This window comes from Lentinula edodes, assembly GCF_021015755.1.
Source record: "Lentinula edodes strain Le(Bin) 0899 ss11 chromosome Unknown C8R40scaffold_4, whole genome shotgun sequence".
Classification (NCBI taxonomy): domain Eukaryota; kingdom Fungi; phylum Basidiomycota; class Agaricomycetes; order Agaricales; family Omphalotaceae; genus Lentinula; species Lentinula edodes.
This window is the reverse complement of record NW_025764310.1, coordinates 986783-1006474: the sequence shown is the minus strand read 5'-3', so window position 1 is coordinate 1006474 and position 19692 is coordinate 986783. Positions and strand designations below refer to the sequence as shown.

At 44.0% G+C, this 19692-nt stretch overlaps 2 protein-coding genes across 2 annotated transcripts; one reads left to right on the top strand and one right to left on the bottom strand.

Moving 5' to 3' along the window:
- Positions 1-1483: 1483 nt before the first annotated feature.
- C8R40DRAFT_1086673 (phosphatidylserine decarboxylase-domain-containing protein) lies at positions 1484-7992 on the top strand. Its single transcript, XM_046227349.1, has 11 exons — positions 1484-2071; positions 2123-2696; positions 3245-4892; positions 4979-5127; positions 5195-5442; positions 5513-6599; positions 6655-6753; positions 6816-7009; positions 7066-7234; positions 7300-7437; positions 7493-7992. The coding sequence occupies exons 1-11, from the start codon at positions 1755-1757 to the stop codon at positions 7823-7825; spliced, it is 4956 nt and encodes a 1651-aa protein (XP_046090541.1). The 5' UTR covers positions 1484-1754; the 3' UTR covers positions 7826-7992.
- A 195-nt stretch (positions 7993-8187) lies between these two features.
- Positions 8188-8660, bottom strand: C8R40DRAFT_1245731 (uncharacterized protein; the record flags this gene model as incomplete). The annotated part of the gene is made up of 1 exon (XM_046233626.1): positions 8188-8660. Exon 1 carries the CDS (start codon positions 8461-8463, stop codon positions 8188-8190), a length of 276 nt encoding a protein of 91 aa, XP_046090540.1. The 5' UTR covers positions 8464-8660.
- Positions 8661-19692: the final 11032 nt, after the last annotated feature.

Genomic DNA, 19692 nt, shown 5'->3' with positions numbered 1-19692 from the left:
CTCAAGGAACAGATGTGTCAGGAAGGGAAAATCTCGGGTATCGGCTTGGACTGGAGAGGTTGGAGTCCGTTATTAATACGAGCCCCGATAAATCAAGAAATCAAGGAACTGTGCAAGGCTGTCCTTCTAGTTGAAGTGATGCTTGTGTGCTCGGGAGTCGGAAGAGAAGTACGAGTCGAGAATGCGGGATCAGCTGAGCCACTGCGTCGATAGCAGCAAAATCTGTAGCTGAAGGCCACAGTAGCACGAAGGATGGTGGTAATCAATTAGTGGAAAGAAGGCAATAAATGAATGTTGGATTCTGACAGCAATGACCTCCAGGGTGACCTCATCGGGATAGTGCCGGGCGGGTGCCGGGTTTGCGGCCATTTTACATCGCATGTTTTTGTCAAAGGCTGTGTAGGCGCTCCGCTCCTTCAGAGCGCGCGGCTATTATGCAATATTCACACCAGTCCCACCAGGTCCTGACAGTGTCCTTGGCCAACAATGCATAACGTCCCGCGCAATCGGCAAGAGAAAAACTGTAAGCGAAGCAGTTGTATGCTACTTCTCGAGCGAGCAACAAAAACAGCCTGGAAAGTAATGCAGCACAACAAAGCACAACCCTGTGCATATATTTGGCCGAGTCTGGACATTTCGTAGGTACAGCCAATCCCGGTAGGATCGTTATCTCTTGAGTTTGGTCAGTGGGCCGACTCGGAAGGCTTACAGTGTCAATACAGAATATAGCCATCAATTCCGACGTCTGTGGGGACCACTTTTATGGGACAGGAACCTTAAAGAGCATTACATGTTCGACAGAGGATGGAATTAGATCGGCACTGGCTTGTAACTCTAGGGTACCGTACTAAAAATTCCTCCCAGTTGCGAGTCAAGATCATGATGCAATGCCCTGCAATGCCAGAGTGTGCTTCAAAACTGCATCTGCAAAACCTGGATATTCGGTTAAGGGCTGAGAGCAGATCCCAGTGCTGAAAGCACTGAAAGCAACATGCTCTGGGTGCTTTGACTGCTGGGAAGTGCTCTCGACTGCTTTCAAACCCTTAGCCAAAAATACAGGTTTTGCAGATGTGGCATATCACCAAGATGAGGAGGGGAATTACAAAATTAGGCAAACCACTCATAGTTCTCATTTTATTCATGTTACAACTAATAGCTTACATAAGGACAGCAATTAATGCATGGCGTTGCCCAAACTCATAGCGAATTGCGATGTTCACAAATGTTGAAAGAAATCAATGTCCGACTGGTAAACTTAGACTGCATTCGTAGTAAGATATCGTTGCTTTGTTTACGAGCTAAATTCTAAAAAGAACGTTGGCATCAAGATTATCTATATTTACGATATGAGGTACTCTGTAAGAATGGATATGAGCATTGGAGAAAAGACGGGAAGACTTTCTTTCTTTCCAATAGGGGCGATTGACGATGACATCATTTTTAATTAACATAAACCACGTGACAGAGCATCGGAGCCATTATCGTCCGGACTCCGTTGCGCGCCGCTTAGCTATTCAACAACGACACATCGCCCATCCTACATACAGAAGAGTACCTGGTGCTACAGACTATCTGATTCTACAAACTAAAACCATTCAGCTTGCTGAAACATTCCTTCCCCGAACATTTTGATCAAAAACTCGGTCCACTTGAACAGGAGCCACTTTACAGCGCGCAGTAGAAACCGAAGGCTGTACTTTCAGCGTTGGGAGTATATAACTGCCAACTACGCTTGCGACTCTTAGCTTGGTTTAATGCCGCCCAAAACAGCCAAGATAAAAAATGCGCTGAAATCTGCTGCTCGACTACCGGTACGCCGACGACGAACGGTGTCATCGTCGTCGGATTCTCCAACAGCAACATTACCAGTTGCAACAACCCCCGCTACAGGGCGTACAAGATCCTTCAAGAAGGGTTTGCGCGTTGGGAGAATTAGTCTTGGGAATGGAAAGGGTAGTGGAATGAATATGCAAAGTCCACTGGAGGGCGAAAGTCCATTGGCGCTATTGAGGGTACAAGTTGTGGCTTGTACTGATTTGCTGGCAAAGGATAGAAATGGATTCAGTGATCCGTGAGTCTTTGATGCTCCCAAACAATGATATAGTCTAATACTGCTCATTAGCTTTGCAACTATCTCTCTCCCCCCTCATCCAACGCGACATTCCACTCCCGTCTCAAAACGGACACTTAATCCAACCTTTCCAGCCGCCCAAAGCACCTTCGATTTTCCCATATACCTCTCCCTTGCTGATCGCCTCGGTGTTCTTGAGGTAGTAGTTTGGGACAAAGATTACTTCGGTGTTGAGAAGATTGGCATGGGACGGAAGGAGTATTTAGGTGAAGTTGGCATTAGCTTGGAAGATTGGTTTTCGATACGCGAACCTGGAGAACAGTTGCGCGCTCTTGGCTGGTTTGAAGAAGGGAATACTACTTTTTCTCTCTCGCTCGCGTCGACGAGGTCGAATACTAATGCGCAAGGGTCAGTACAACTCAAGATTGGTTTCGTCGAGGCGCCAAAACATCAGGCACACCATCAAAGGTTTTCCCTCGCGAAAGAGACAGTTGGTGCTGCGCGGGAGGGAATCGAAGGTCTCCTCGGCAAGGAAGAAAAATATCCGGATGTCGAGGTTGATTTCGAAGAAGTATATGGCGAGCTGCTCAAGAGATCCAGGCCGAGCCTGGTCAATATTCCTCCGGTGAGTGGATATAGCCTATCTTTTTATTTCCTCCGCCCCCCTTCTTCGTTTCGTTCCGTTTGGAAAGGAAGATTCCTTCTCGAACGAAGCTTGTAAACGTTTGTGTAGTTGGTAAGGATGAGAATTTGCATGACATTACGTGCATGCGTTCCTCTTATCGGCTTATTCCTAACCCTTAGCCATTTGTTATCTATTTCGTCTTCCTTCTCTTTCATTTGCGCTAATGAAATCATAAATCTATGAACATATCTATATTACACTACACATCCGTAGCTGTTACAGTGAACACCCTCATTGTAGTTATCTCTGCCTCATTCCTCTTTGTTAGTTTCATTTACCTCTTGATCGTCCTTCTTTGTTTCTTTGAGAAATGGGTTTACGAATCTCTTTGTTTCGTGATTTTACTTATATCAATGCACCTTTATCCTCGTCCATCCCAAGTACCCAGTCCTCTTCCATAGATGTTCAGCTTTTCCTTTCATTCCTTCTTCGGCTTTTCAATCTCCTGTTTCCGTCGCACTATACTAATCCCCTCTATATCTGAACAGACTGAAGGTGTCGGCACGGTTCGCTCACATGCTACTGTCTCCGCGCGACCTGAGGATAATTCCAACTTCATCGATCTGTCCAATCTCGACACTACTAACGAGTTTCCTAATGGATACCAGAACGGATATCAGGCAGGGTACCCTTACGAAGACGATGGCGGGTTGAGCAGTAGTGAGGAAGACGAGGTCGACGACGCGGATGGGGTACGATCAGGAGATGATTTCATAGTCAGAAACGCGCAATACCAGAGTGAACCGGAAGAAGACCGCTTCGAATCGGATTCTTCTTCTTGTTACTCTAATTCTGACGCGGAGATTTCTGAGGAAGATGAAGAGGGTTCTCAATCAGAAACATCGGGATCAGAGGATGGCGAGGACCCTGAAGAAGTGGATGTTCGAACCCCTACCCTCCCAACTGAACTGAGTCCGATGACGACGCCTACTGCATCTAATACAGGCGCATACGCTCTTAACGCATCTCACACTCCAGAACCTCCCATCTCGTTCTCTGCGTTGTACACCCCTCCTGCCTCTGCTCCTGCATTTTCGCAATCAAATTCCTTCGAGGTGACTACATCACCTGCTGGAAAGGAGTCCTCGCTAGATGCAACATCGCCCATTCAAGCTCCATCTATGCGTAACCCACCGCCTCCTGCGCTTGATCTTACGCCTGTGTCGCCGGATGGCATACTAGCTAAATCAGACTCAGTCACCCCTACCACTGGGAGTGCCTACCCTTCGGCTTCCACTGTTGCATCTTCCCGCTCCCCTGTTAGCAAATTCCGCCTATCTCCCACCAGAGCAGCGACCTTTTCCGGGAGCACAGGCGTTCGTTTAGGAACCGAAACACCCTCCTCGTTCTTATCCCAAGATCCAGTTCCTACTGCCCCCAAAAGTGCTGGACTATCAAGTATACTCCCTCGGATCCCGAAACCCAAGTTCCCCAGTCGCAGGAGTACGAGTGCGAATATTACCTCACCTCCGTCTTCTCAAGGTCCTGTTTATGACTTAACGGAGGATGTTCCTCGGTTACCCTTATCCGCCGCTTCTACTTCCGGGGCCCATCCAACGAGGCCAAATGTACTTTCATCTTCTCCGAACGAATCTGCTAACGGGAACATCACAGACCCTGGCGAGTTAGAACAGAACTCAGCAAAGAAATCGCGTTTCCGGAAGAGTTGGAGCGGAGTCCGGGTACCAACACGGCCACGGCGCTCGTTGTCGATGGACTCCCCTGTTTCTTCCAGCTCGGCATCGCCTTTCTCAGGTACCACGACATCACCCGGTTCAACGTTGGGTTCACCTCCTCAAGGGGAAGCAATAGAGCCGACAGTAAACCAGGACGCGGCTACACAGACTGCGATGGGCAAGAAGGTCAAGAAACCTGGCAAAGCTACCAAGAAGGACAAAGGCAAGGCGAAGGAAAAAGGGAAAGTGAAGGAGAAGAAAGAGAAAGAGAAAGATTCCACTAAAACTAAGAAAACGAAAGCATCCGCTTCTGGCGAGAAGTCCAAGGTTAGGAGAAAAGGCGAAGGAAAACGGAGGAAACGTCCTGCATATAGCTTTGGTGGTGGGGAAAGTAATGATATCGTCGGAATTGTGATGTTAGAAATTCAGAAAGCAGAAGATCTACCCAAGCTGAAAAACAGTAAGTCACTCAACTTTTCAGGCCTTGGTCGCGGCCTATATATCGACGCGCTCGTACTCATGTACGTGTTTTGTGTTTCTGTGTAGTGACACGAACCGGCTGGGACATGGATCCCTTCATCGTAGTTTCTTTCGGGAAAAAAGTGTTCCGCACCCGCGTAATCCGGCACTCGCTCAATCCATCCTTCGACGAAAAACTACTCTTCCACGTTCGGCGTTACGAAACGAATTTCAAGGTACGTCACTCATATCCACGTGGAAGCATCGTCTGATTGACTGGCTATCTTTTTCTTATACCACCAGGTTCATCTCACCGTCTTAGACTGGGACAAGCTATCCTCCAATGATTATATCGGCGAATGTGACTTTGACGTAAGCGAGTTAATCGTAGCCTTTGAGGATGGCCGGGGTGTAGATCCAGAGACGGGGTTGTATCCCTTGGACGACGGTCAAGGGAGTGGTTCAAGTGGGATGAAAGAGTTTAAACTTCCGGTGAGGACAGCTAAGGAGATGCCTTGGGAAGCCAAATATCACCCATTTATTTCATTGAGGTATGAATAAAAATCCTTCCTTTATACTCAGTAGAAGCACGCTCAACTCATCGGCCCCTGTACTCTTCAGGGGAAAGTATCAACCTTATGCTGCCCTGCGGCAACGCTTTTGGCTGCAATATCTCAAGCAATACGACACTGACGATACAGGCATGCTTTCCCATCTGGAACTCACATCGATGCTCGACTCTCTAGGATCGACCCTGACTAACGCTACCATCAAATCTTTCTTTACTCGGTTCAACAAGGATCCATGGCAAGAGGAACTTACGATGGCAGAGACAATACAATGTCTCGAAACAGAGTTAGGCCGACCCGAGAGCCAGAAAAAGAGACTCGGCGCTGATGATGGAGGATACGAGAGCTCTGTTAGCGCCACCCCAGTGATGATGCTTGCAGACAGGAGGGGAAAAGAGCTTTCTCTTGAACAGCTGGACTTCTCTGGCCCTCCGTTGAGCGCAATGATAAGCCCTGGACTACCGGATGCAGAGTTTCTAGAGTCTGACAGAGTGCCTGCTCCCAAGGCCTATGCGATGGAAAACGGTGCACAGCAGCCGTTAACACAAGCCGCTGCAGGAAGAGAGGGTGCAGAAACAAACGCGAGCTCCAGTTCAGCAACGACTCCTTCTGGCGAGTATGACGCATATTATGGCAGTAGCTCATACTTGTCCTCTGATGCCGATATGGATGGGTTGATGGAGTATCCTAAGAATGGTAGTAATGTAAAAGAAGTCGTTTCTCGTCCGGCTGTCTCGTCATCCTCGACTGTCCCTTCGGGAACAGCTGCTCAACTTCCCAGTAGTTCTGTTACATTTGCCCTAGCACCACCACCATCATCAATCGCCTTCTCTCATTCTTACTCTAGTTCCACCAGCGGTACCGCACCTCCTACCACCTCCGCTGCCACAAACCCAAATCTCGACTCCGCAGTTGAACGTGTGATCAATGTCCAAACTTGTCCACTCTGTCATCGTCCGCGGTTGAACGCAAAAGCCGAAGTTGACATCGTCACACATCTTGCTATCTGCGCATCGCAGGATTGGAACAAGGTCGATCGAATTGTGGTGGGTAATTTTGTCACTGCAAGTCAGGCACAGAGGAAATGGTATACGAGGATCATCGGAAAAATGAGCAGTGGGAATTACAAGCTGGGCGCAGTAAGTGTTTAAATTTTCCCCAGAATATTTCTACTTACCATGTAGGATCATGTAGAATTCCGCCAATATCATTGTGCAGAACCGGTCAACGGGACAACTGGAAGAAGAAAAAATGCAGGTATACGTACGGTTGGGGATCCGTTTACTTTACAAGGTAATTGGCTCGTGAAAGAGCGTTTAACGTTGTTGAGCTGACTCTGTTGTTCTTCATCATAGGGAATGAAATCTCGCATGGAAGGTTCTCGCGCTCGACGTCTCCTCAAATCACTTTCAATCAAACAAGGTGTCAAGTACGACTCTCCGGAAAGCGTTCGGGACATTTTACCATTCATCCAGTTTCATAAACTTGATATGAATGAAGTGAGGGACCCGGTGAAGAGCTTCAAGACCTTCAATCAGTTCTTCTATCGGTGGGTTTTATTTCTATTCTTGAAAATTTGATCTGCGACTTACGCTTCGTACCCAGGAAACTTAAACCTGATGCTCGCCCTGTCGACTCTCCTTCGGACCCTTACCGCATGGTCTCTGCCGCCGACTGCCGATTCATGGCATTCGAGTCTGTGAGTGAGGCGACTAGGCTCTGGATCAAAGGGAGAGAGTTTAGCGTTGCAAGACTTCTAGGGAATGTTTACAAGGTGAGATTTGATTCGCGTAGTAGGACGTATCCTCAGTCTGCCGCCAACATTCTTCTTCGATCCAGGCTGAAGCAGAACGCTACAATGGCGGTGCATTGGCAATTTTTAGACTTGCTCCTCAAGACTATCATCGATTCCATTCTCCTGTGGATGGGAGGATAGGAAATATGACGTACATCGCTGGCGAGTATTATACTGTAAATGTACGGCAAGTCCTTCATCTATGCACGAAGATTTTACTAAATCATCTCATCCAAGCCCCAAGCCATCCGCACTGCTCTGGATGTGTATGGCGAGAACGCTAGGAAAATCGTACCGATTGATTCGCCCCAGTTCGGACGTGTAATGGCCGTCTGTGTAGGCGCGATGATGGTCGGGACCATACAAACTACAGTCGAGGAGGGCCAGTGGGTCAAACGTGGGGAAGAATTTGGTTACTTCGCGTTTGGCGGCTCAACCATCGTGTTATTGTTTGAACCGGGTGTGCTAGAGTGGGATGAAGACCTAGTGATAAATGGTCGGGCAGCTTTAGAGACTTTAGTAAGAGTTGGCATGGGATTGGGAACAGGTCTAAGGAAAGGCATTTCATAGCGAGAATTTCGATCTATATGCCTTGCGATACCTGTGTATTCACCGACAACATTCCTATGTACACATTCCTATGTACACGCGGATGTAGACTTAATTAAAGGCCCTGTTCGGGAACCCGAGTCAAACTTTCCCTGCTTTACACTGCGGGGATGAGCCCATTTTCTCACCCCAAAAAGGCTGAAATTAAGTATTGTGGGTTTTTGTACAGTATTTGGACCACTTTGTTCCTTCTTGTCCGCTTCGCTGGCAGGCGCAGTGGGCGCAATTCACTGTCTTTCTGTATGATTCCTTTGTAAAACAATCCTATCTACATATAATACATGATTATCACCAAGAAAAGCCACACAAAACAAGAATTTCCACTATCTGTCAATAACCAATCCACGTGAAATCATTCTCGCGCAGAGCAACCAGGCGGCGAGGGAATGACTAATACAAGTGCCGAGCATACACCTGAAAGTCCTCAGACCCCATTCAGCCTTGATAGCATCGAAATACTGATTGGAATTGAGAAGATTTGGGTTTTGTAGGCGGACACGGTGCTGGACTTCATGCCAAGCATTCTCGATGGGGGAGAGGTCAGAAGAGTTGGCGGGCCAAGGAAGAATGGTAGTAAAGTGTTTGCTGAACCATTTCATGGTCTTTTTTGACTTGTGTTTACTGTCATTGTCTTGCTGGAAGAAGAAATTATCTGGGTGATGAGGTGGAAGTTTGGCAAGGAAAGGGAGCAAGTTGGCCTCAAGAACTGCAATATGTCAGATAGTAAATACTCTCAGTTGGATGTAAAACAACTATATTTGGTATTTGTCAGATAGTAAATACACTATATGTCATGAGCATGGTATGGGGCTCACCTCAGTTGGATGTAAAACAACTGAGTGAGCCCCCCATCCTCCGTCCGCTGGTGGCTTATAAACTGTACAGTGTATATGTAATTGGACAGAAGCAAAATGAATGGTCAAAGCTGTGGACTGTGCGTATGTGGTGCGGAGGTAGACTCTAACACCCCCCCTGCTCTGCACGATAACGAGCTTGCCTCGTTTTTGTGTGAAAGAGAAAGGAAGGAATCTAATGGGCACTCCAACCAACCAATCTAATACACAATATGCGAGTTCACTGCTATCAAATTTATTTAATAGCAAGGGGTAGCGTTGGCAAAGGTTCCGCAAAGCTTTGAGAGCTAAGTAAGAAGCTTTAATCAATCAATTTGAATTGTTCTAAGGATTCAATATATTCCTTTGATCAAGGTAGGTTCAGCACGATTTGTGCTTTGATTGTATTCATATGGGTATATCAAGAATTGGGGGTTTGAATCAAAGTAAATTAGAACCGAAACACACAGACCCCTACGGAGGGCTAGAACTATGTGCTGGCACAACCACACAGCATGATTTGCCCTTAAGACCAACGACTGATCCTAAGTTCGAAGAATACCCAACAACTGGATATACTTCTCGCAGTCACAAGGAGCAGAACACAATGTTCCTATACTCACAAGTGCTGGGCCCGAATGGCTGCTAGCGAAGAGGTTTCAGTCTGGCAGGAGTGTGTCTTTCCTTTTTACGGATTAGCACTGCAACGTCGTCCCAAAATCACTTGTATTCCAGATACATCGGATCGCTATTTATACATACAGAATATAGAGTCGCCCAGTACAATTAATTTAATACAATAAACGTTCGGAACCACAAGGAAACTTCTACACTCGGTCAGATACCATTTAATTTGAATCTACATGTCCTTATTTGGTCCATAATGGTTCCAAGATTCAAGTATACCTCCAAACATAGGTAGGTACTTCGTTATTCATTTAATTGAATTGTTTTGGAGAATGACTCGAATGGTGTTCAACTGTCATTGCTGTTCAACACTTACTTCGATCATTTGTCACCTCGTCCGGAGGCAAATCAGCTCTCCTCGATTCTAATCCTATCAATCTGATTCATCTGGATTAAACTAATTGCTTCTCTCTTTCAATAGACACCCAATGTGCCTATACTCTATCAAGGGAGTTACGCATAGTATTCATTTAATTGCATTCTTCAATATTTTCTACGTCAGGACTCTTTGACATTCATTTGATATGTCTTCGGAGCCTCGCAGTACTTTGATCGTTCTACTAGTCATTTTCCTCAACCATGCAACTTGATTGGTCTATTAGACTAAATCGCAGTCTTTTAGATTAATGCATGATCTCGTTCTAGAAGGAGTATTTGATAATTCCTGAGTTCTAGAAAGTCATTTCGAGTCAATCCTCGGCTCATGGTCACTTGAGTAAGTTCTTCCAAACTCCTGCCAGTGTAAGGTCCAATAAGAATACCCTTGGTATGTCATACGTGAATGGTCATCCTTCGGATGTAGTCCGAGTCTGGTATAATCCTGCTTGACAAACAGGTAGACTGTTATCCGAAGGTAGTATCGGGGATGGGTAAACTAACCAACTTGTGGTAGTATGGGTATATGGTCCCTTCAACTTATTAGACTGATTCAGTATTGACTTTGACTGTCAATCTGGGTCTCAATTACAGTCCTCTCGATACAAATCTATACGTGAAAATGTCACAATTCACAGCATAGACGTCTAGCCAAAATTTAGGCGTGTCATCCCCCCCAAACTAAAGAATTTGACCGTCCTTGGTCATTCGTAGTTTTGTACAGGGAAAGGATACCCAATCTGTTATTAGATTGATTCGACAAGACTATATCTCCTTTTAATGTAATTCACTGGGTTTGGATCTCTACTTCTCCGTGCTTTCCAATCAATTTGGATGCCCTCAAATGGGTTTCTAGTGCTCATCTTATCCATTTATTCACACACCTGCTACAAATCGTAACAGTTTAGCGCTCAATTTGAATTGAATACTTTTTCGGTATTCGTATCACATTTTGAAATTTTATTTCACAATCTTTTCATCATCTAGTCACAGAACGAGCTTCCATTTCACGGAGAGCTGCTCTGACGTACACATTGATTCAGTGTATACGTTTATTTGGTTCGGGGCATGGGGTTCAACAATTTTTCTCGTTGAAGTCCATTTTCTTCCCTTTTACTTTTTTCTCTCATCTCATTAATTCAAAATGGCTTCAACCTCGAGTCAAACTCGGGCTGTAGCTTCTTCCACGCGTTTACCAACCTCTTTATTAGAGGCGCAAGTCCTTTTAGCGAGCACTCAAATCAAGTCTACGCTACCATTGTTTTTCGATAGCTCAGTCTTTTGGCGTCTTCAAGCTGGCGATTATCTTCCTCAGCATACTCCGGATTACGATGGGTCCAGCACTTTTCCAGCATTCTCTTATCCTCGCGCATTGGTCCCTTTTTGTTTTCCTATCGGGACTTCACGTCCCTTGTCTGTAGCATCAGGCCTGGACTTGTTCTGTTCGGCCCAAATGGCCATTCGAACGTTACAAGTTTTACTTGAAGATCTGGCTCCAACAGAATCCGAGGGAATATATAACGTTTTTGAGGAGGCGGCACCTTTCTTGGTGCATCTTTCACTTCCTCTTTCGTTTCTGATTTTCATTTAATACCTCCTTCTTTTTAGCTTTATCTTTGCGACTTCTGGATGGGCCGAGCAAATTGTCCCTTGTTTGCGGAACATATCATTCTCACTGCTGAGCACTTGTCTCACAGTCTCCCTGCCTTCTTGAGGGATGATTTGGAGCAGCAATGGGGAATTCCCCCTGAACACCGTTCTCCTGGTTTGGTAAGTACATCTTTTTCTCCCATCCTTTTTATCTTATTAATTGGATTCACAGGGCGTCCTCAATCTTGAACAATTCCCCGCCATTCCCATTCCGTTTTGTTTGCATTTTTGCGAGGGAAGCGCCATCATGTGTTTGGTGCCTTCCAGGGATCTAGATCCCTTTGCCTCACTACGCGGTCAAGGCGTTTTTTCCGGGAATCCATCAACCGTCCCCCCTTCCAATACTTCTGAAACTCTCTCTCCTCCTCTGGTCACTAAAGCACCAGTGGTGCCCCCTAGGGCACTTAGAAGGAATTGTGAGATCGAGGGTCTCAAGGCTGATGCCTCCACGCTTCGTGAGTATTAGTTTGATTTCTCAATTTCATTCTATTTATTCATTTTATCTTTATTTGTTTTATTTTTCAGTTTCTTCACCTCGTCCTACTCGTTCAAAAGACTCAGATAATGAGCTTTTAAGCGGGCTCCCGTCTGTAGGTTCAGCTCCTCGAGCCTCTTTGTCTACCAAGGTTCCCGTGGGCAGGAAGGAGCCTAAATCCAAAACTACCATTAAGGTAGTTGAAGATTCTAAAGCCTCCAATTCCCCTTCTGCTGGTATGGCTTATAAAAGGGTTCGACTTCCTCCTCGTTCGAGGAAAATCACACCAATTACCGCAAAAGGCAAATCCTGACAAGTAGTTGTTTCTGATGACGACTCTGCTTCCAATGAAGTAGAGTCTGAAGATGAGGAAGAAGATGAGGATGAGGAGGAGGACTCTGTGCCTCCTCCAAAACGCCTAAAAACGACATCTTCTATTTCTGGTAAGACTTTATTCTTCATTTTATTTCCTCTTATTAATTCAATTTGATTACAGCTTCAGTGCCACGTCGTTCAGTTAAACAAGTGTCCATTCCTAAACGAGTTCCCAAGGCTGCGGTGAAGCCCGCTCCTGAGCGCTCCCCGAATAGTACCTTTCAACCGGTGCTATTGGCAGATGCTCAAGGACGCCTCCGGCTTCCAGAGCAGTCAACTGGGAACTTCACTCCCTTCCCCAAATTTGCTCATGCCAGGGTAAGTCGTTGTTATTCAATTTAATTCATTCAAAATGCTAATTCTTTTAATTTAATAGAATAGCGCTGCCTTAAGCCGAGAAAACCCCCTGCTTGCCATTAACCCTGACTTCGTCGAGCTGGGCTCCATTTTGGAGACTCAAAACGCTCGTTTCACGATGCAGGACTTGATGCAGGTTAATCGGGTGATTTGCGACGTGAGTTTACTTTTAAATGTCTTATTTTAATTTAATTGTTAATCATGCTTTTATTTCATGTAGCCTTCCATTCCCAGTCAAGCTTGCGTTTCGGCACTTGCTCGAGGGGATTTGGAGGCAAATTCGGCTCCTCTTCCAGGATATAAGTGCCAGGCCTGCTCCTCACGGAGTTTAAAGTGCTTGGGTTCCTTGGACGTGGAACTGGCTATGGACACGCTCAATGCGCTCCATAAGGCCTCAACTAGCAGTACGCATAGTAAGTTCATTCTATTCTATTTGATTTGATTTATTTAATTTGATTCATTCGATTTATTTAGATCTAGCCACCTCATTATGATGAGCCACTGACCTCAACGATCAGTTGAAACAAACCGGGTCACTTTTCGACACCACGCAGGACCTCTTCTTGCGATCCATCTTGGATCTGCAGAATGCAGGGGAGGACCCCGTCGTTGTGTTAGAGGCACTCAAGGCTGCCGAGCCCAATCGTCGGCCAATTACTTTGAACGAGTGGACCCTTATGGCCACTCTGTTCCGTTGGCCCAGTCCATTCAATTTGAGTGGGCTGGACTTCGACAATCGGACTCCTGGTGAATGGATCGAACTGCTTCGCAGCATCCATTCCGGGGAATCAACGGCGCATATCGATGACAAAGGGCACCTGGTCGAGTCCTCCCCTCCTCCGGATTCTGCTACCGAGGTCTTGGAAGGCCTCAACGAAGTTGAGAAGGGGTCGGTGGACGAGGGCACCAGTAGCCAAGTAGGGGGATCCATTCCAATGGAATTGGATCTTCCTTCGATCAAGAGTTTGGCCAAGCCAACTCTGTCTCCTGAAAAGGGAGCAGAGCAAGCGCAGACTCTTGAATCGTAGCTGGTTCCTTGGGCGTCGGGGCGTCGTTTTTTTAAATTTAAATTTAATTTATATTTTGTCATACACGGACGGGCTTCCATGCCCATATATCTCACTATAGCTGACCACTCGCGGTCTTATTGTCTGGGTTTCTTAACCCAAAATCTCATTTATGGACCTTTTCAGGACCACCGGTCAATTGAGACCATTTCGTTTTAATTAGATTTATTAATCTAATATCTTTTTGTATCTTTCTTGTATTTCTTGTAGGTAGCTTTACCTATTGCTCTTTTGTGGATAGCCTTTTGCTATCTTGTACATATCAATTTATGAGCTCTCATGCTCATCTTCATATTAATTTGAATGAGTGAAACTAAGTCCTGGGACAAATACTTTGTTGATCCCATTTAAATTGATTGAAGAGCTACACTTGCTCATTCTTATTAATTTGAATGAGTAGATATATTTTCTGTTTTCTCAATACACTGTTCAACTCGATTCATATTTTAATCTGAATGAGTGCTTGCAAATTATCGGGCCAGCTCTGAGCTCCACCTATGAATAGGGGTTCAAAGTAAGACTCAATTCTGGATCCTGGCATGAACTTTCACGCGAGATCAGGTCCGCAAGACTTTGCTGTTTTCGTTGTCCTGAGTGCTCAAGTTGATCTCCGTTTGCCATTGATCATAATGACATCGGGAGGTATTCTCAACTCCACTTTCAGATTCTGAGCGCAGTTTCTTTACTCACTCCGCATATTTTGACCTTCTGTATGATCACTTTGATCAATTCTGGGTCGCTGCGTTCGCAATACCATTCAATCTAATTGCAAAACTATTAGTCTAATTGAATTTTTGTAAATTTTCAATCAAATTGATATACTCCTCCTCCAAACTAAAGAATCCAACTGTCCTCAGTTGTCCTAATTTGGTCAGGAGCTTGATTTCACTGTTTCGGTATAAAAGCTTAGGCTAATTGGCTTTCAATATGCCATTCGTTCCAAGTCGACTTGCATTAGTCGAACTCAGTTGAGCTCTCATTCCATACAAAGTTCCATCAACATCTATCATTGTTCATCCTAGCATGCCTGTCCCTCACAAGAAGGATCTCGACGTTGCTCGAGTTGCAGAGCCCCATTTGGGTGCTTTGCAGCAGCTACTTGCTTCGTACAAAGGCAAGAAGATGACCAATCCCGACAAGGCAACAATTTCTGTCCTACGTCAGTCTACCGATATCTTCATGATCTCTTGGTATGTTTTCTTTATTCCATTTAATTGATTTGTATCAATTTAATTGGTTTATTATCAGGAAAAGCCTGTTACCCTTCGTAGTCATGTTAGACAGATTTCTAACTTGACTGCTCGTCAGAGCATTATCGATACTTTGTGTCTCGGGCACAAACTATTTCCTGACATCGTCAGTGATTCTCACTTCGAGCAACATCTTAAGTTCATGGCTTTTGCCAATGATGCTCATGTATGTATCAATTTTATTTGTGACCATTTACATTAATAGTCTTTTCAGAACACTTTCGTCAGGAATCGTCTCCTCGATCGTGCTCATTCTGTTCATTCGGATCACAAGGCGTCTACTCGTTCCAATAATTCTCGTTTTATCAGGAAGTCCAAAAAGAAAGCTACTAGATTTGCTTCCTCTCGTGACGTCAAACGTGAACCTAGATCTGTTCATTTCGATTCTGATGTCGAGGTAAATTTTCAGATCTAATCTCAATTAATTTGATTTATCAACTTTATTCAGATGAACTCAGCCTCCGAGGACGAGTTGGTGTCTGGAACTGAACGCAGTTTCAAACAGAAGCCTACTCTCTCTTTTATCAAGGTGAGTTAAAATGGTATCATGTTCTGAATCCACGACTCATTCTATGTCGTAGAATCGTCGCAGCACTCCCTATCCAATTAGTGGTTCCAACAAAGGATCCAATAAGGATGAAAAGTCTGCTGTGAACGATGGTTCTCCTCATCTCAGCAAGGTTCATTGCCACGCAAACAGTCATGTTTCATCTAACTGTATGTCGTGTCTCGTTGAAGATAAAGGTGATTCAATTTAGTTCAAATCCGTTTCAAATGGATTCTTATTTCGTGTTTTAGTGACCCATAGCAAGCATATCAATCATGCTCTTGCTCAAGTCATATCTTCTAATCTCGATACTCCGCCAGCTCCTCTTGAGTCGCAAAGTACCAAATTCATTGCTGCTACACTCAACTTTCAGGCAGCTGAATTCGAATTTAACGCAAACCTGGTCAAGACTTATGCAACTCGTGCCCACATTGCCAAGGTAATTGCGGACGAAGCTTGCAGCATCCTGAAAAGTCGCCAAGATTCTGGCTCAGACTCTTCTGGTTCTGATGCAAGTTTTGCTACTGCTCAGAGTATTCCCACCACTGGTTCTGAGGACACCGTCGTCACTCCTACAGAGATTGCTGTTCCAGTCCTTAAGACCGTTGAACGAGCTACCACTCCATTCACTCGTGGTGTTACTCCTATGATGGAAGACAAAGGACATGTCTCCGCCTAGGTCTGCAATCCATCTAATTGATTTTCATTTAAACTGATACACCATCATTTAGATGCATTCGTTTAAAAGCCATAAAATATTATAAAAACAGTTCTTCGTGTTGATTCCCTGTCTTTACATGGTTTCATCTATTCTTATTCATTCATTCCATGCCCACTGTCTTTACGCCATCACAGCTGTATAGTAGATGCATCATCTTACCATTGCCATTCATTTTATGATGTCCATTTGTAACAGTATATCATCTAGAGTTTCAATCTAATTATTGATCCTCTTCCTCACTGAGTTCTTCGTCAGAGTTGGTATCTGAGAGTCTCAAATGCGGTATGGCATCGAATATGTAATCATTTTCTGGTGTCATCCAATAATCATCTTCGTCTTCTACCATTAAATCTAATTGTTCGGCAGTTAAGTCGATAAGTTCGTCAATATTGTTTGGCAATTCAATTGGTTCATTTCGTGTAAAATGCGGCAATACTCTGAAGGCTCCGACCTTCTCCTTGAGTACTGTTCCATCCATTTCAGCAATAATATAAGAGCCACCCTTAGTCCGTCTAATTACAACCATAGGTCCTCTATATCTTGGATACATCTTTCTATCCAAACTCTTTTCAATTCCAGAATTCCTAATCTGGACCAATTGACCTGGTTTGAAATTCCAATCTTTAATTGTATGTCTATATTTTCGTTCAAATCTTTGTAACTCTGCAACTTTGTTTGCATCTACTCTACGTCGTACTTTCTCAATAAATGAGTTATGTTTCGACAGAGTTTGAGCACGATATCCAATTAATTCATCTCTAGTTAAGATTCTATTAGGTGGATTCACCAACCAAGTTGATTCCACAATATCAAAGGGAAGCAACGGTTCAGCTCCTGTTACCAGGAAATATGGAGAACAACCTAGACCACGTCTCGGTGTTACTCTATCCGCCCATAGTATCATTTTCAAAAAGTAGAACCATTTAGATACATCTCCACCAGTTGCTTTAATTAAAGCCTGGCGTATGTCCAAATGCGCTCTTTCAATCTTTCCATTAGCTTGAGAGTTGTAGGTGGAAATTCTTATTCCTTTAATTCCATACTTCTCTTCTAACCAAGCTAGCATGTTTTTCATTTGACCTGCATTATCGGTCACCACTTCTTCAGAACATCCCCAACGACAAATTATATTGTCAAAGAACCATTCACCTAAAGTTCTAGCATTTTCATGTTTTACTGCCCAGGCCTCAGACCACAAAGACAGTGAATCCCTTCCATGGATGATGTATTTACATCCATTAGATGGAATCGATATTATCATTGTATCGACATGTACCTTCTGAAACAATGAAGGTGTATGCATCAACGTAGGAGGTGCTTTCAACAGCTTTATTTGTCTATTTTGACACTCCTGACATGATCTCACATACCATTCCACGTCTTTATATATGTCAGGCCACCAGAATCATTTCTGCAAGAAATCATTTGTTGCAAAGACTCCTTTGTGTCCTAAACAATCATGTGCACTATTCAACATATGCATACACTTTTCTTTTTCCACCACCAATTGTGGTTGATCAGGTTGATCAGTATTCCTATGGTACAACCTTCCTTGGTCGTCCACTTGAAATTTCTTAATCAATCTAAAAAATTTAATCCGTTCTTCTTTCGACACTTCACCCAGGACTTCATCTGTCGGGTTTGACAAGTACTTCCCAATCAAAGGAATTAATTCGTCCAATCTATTACCCTCAGAAGATCTATGTGCTTCTGGATACGGATTGTTTTGTACAAATTCTTCATCGAAAGTAGGGAATAAATTCCTACTGAAAACTTCACATGTCGCGTTTTCGGATTCTAACATGTGGTTCCTACGAATCTCGTAGCTGCGCTCTTCATCCAGAGCTTCTTGCACATCTAATTCAATATCATCAGCTTCTTGAGCTATTTTGTATAAGTAACCACTTCTAGGGTCAATTTGATCTTTGAAGTCATCAAATTGATATGGCTCTTCCGTTTCCCCATCTCCCATAATAAAATTAATTGGTTCCCCACCATCCTCGTCGACGTAATCTTCTGGATTTACTTCTGGATGCTTTGTTTGCCATCCACCAGGTGTGATTCGTGACAATCCATCAGGACCATGGGTTGCACCTTTTACATGGATTAATGTAAAGTGATAGTTGCGTACATGCTCAATCCAACGGTTTATGGTTGCATTAGGACCACAACTAGGATTGTCTAGCATGCCTTTAATATAACTTGCATCTGTTTCAACTGTTAAACGTCTACATCCATAGACATGATAATAACTAGCTTCCAATGCTAATTTCAAGCCATACAATTCTCTCTTAGATTGCGAGAATCGTGCTTCGCATTTATTCAAAGTCATTGATCCAAAGTAATTGAAGAACTTCTTCTTCTCAGACGGATCAATTTGATAGATATACCATCCCACAGCTTTGTAAGAGGTATCCACCGCTAAGTAAACATCCCAATCAAAATTAATTGGTCTCAAAGCTGGACAGTCTCGGATTCCATCCTTTAATTCGTCCATTGCTTTGTCACATTTTTCATTCCATTCAAATGGAACGTTACTCGTTAACTTAGTCAAAGGAGCTGCTTTCTTAGCAAAGTTCGCAATGAACATTCTCAATTGACTTGCAGTTCCTAAGAATGCTCGAACCCCGGTCTTATCACGACATGAAGGCCATTCCAGGACTACTTGAGCAATATGTTCTTCTGGCATACTGCCTTCGTAGGTACATCTATGTTCTACGACAAAGAAATGCTTTGGTTCCACTGAAGGTTCCTCCTGCATATTTCATTCGTTGTATTACTCTATTCATGTTTTGGAAATGTTCCCAAACAAATCGTCTAATTCCAGGATTCTCTGGAATAGTTTCGTAACCTCCTTCTGGTAATTCATATCGAGTTAATGGTCCTTTTACAGGTACATCATCAATGTAAGGAATTGTTACGTGTGGTATTTCATCTCGTAGAATATATGTCACGTCGTCGTGAAATATAGGTACAGAATTCGTCCACCCCATAGGTAGTTTTACTAACCTATGTGGTCCATACGGCTTTTGAAATGTCATCATGTCTCTAGACAATTGATCTAATTCTCGCTCATCATATCCAACATATAAATCTAAGGTTCCTCCACAAGATCTTCCACTGAAGGATCTTGCTAGATCCGCAGTTGCAGGAGGTACACCTGAGTGTTGGATGGTAACCTTATTCAAAGGTTCCAAACTATGTACTAATCGTAGACTCTTGCCATCTTTCTTAATGACACAGAACCATTTCGAACAATAACTAGCATTCGATGGTTCGTATATTCCTGAGTCAATTTTACTTTTAATTATTTTGCACACATCCTCGAAAATACCTGGCAGAATTGGTATATTCCTCTCAACCCACGGTTCATGTGGAATTACAGGTACTTTCACAGGTGGAAAGAATTCATTTTTAAAGGTCCCAGCTTCACTTGGTTGCCAAGCAAAGCCTGCTTCCTGTTTACACATCATTTCGTGCATAAGATTTCT

Coding starts and splice junctions, on each gene's coding strand:
- C8R40DRAFT_1086673 (XM_046227349.1), top strand. CDS start 1,755: ATGCCGCCCAAAACAGCCAAGATAAAAAATGCGCTGAAATCTGCTGCT. Junction 4,893..4,978: donor TCTACCCAAGCTGAAAAACA/GTAAGTCACTCA, acceptor GTTTCTGTGTAG/TGACACGAACCGGCTGGGAC. Junction 6,600..6,654: donor GGAATTACAAGCTGGGCGCA/GTAAGTGTTTAA, acceptor AGGATCATGTAG/AATTCCGCCAATATCATTGT.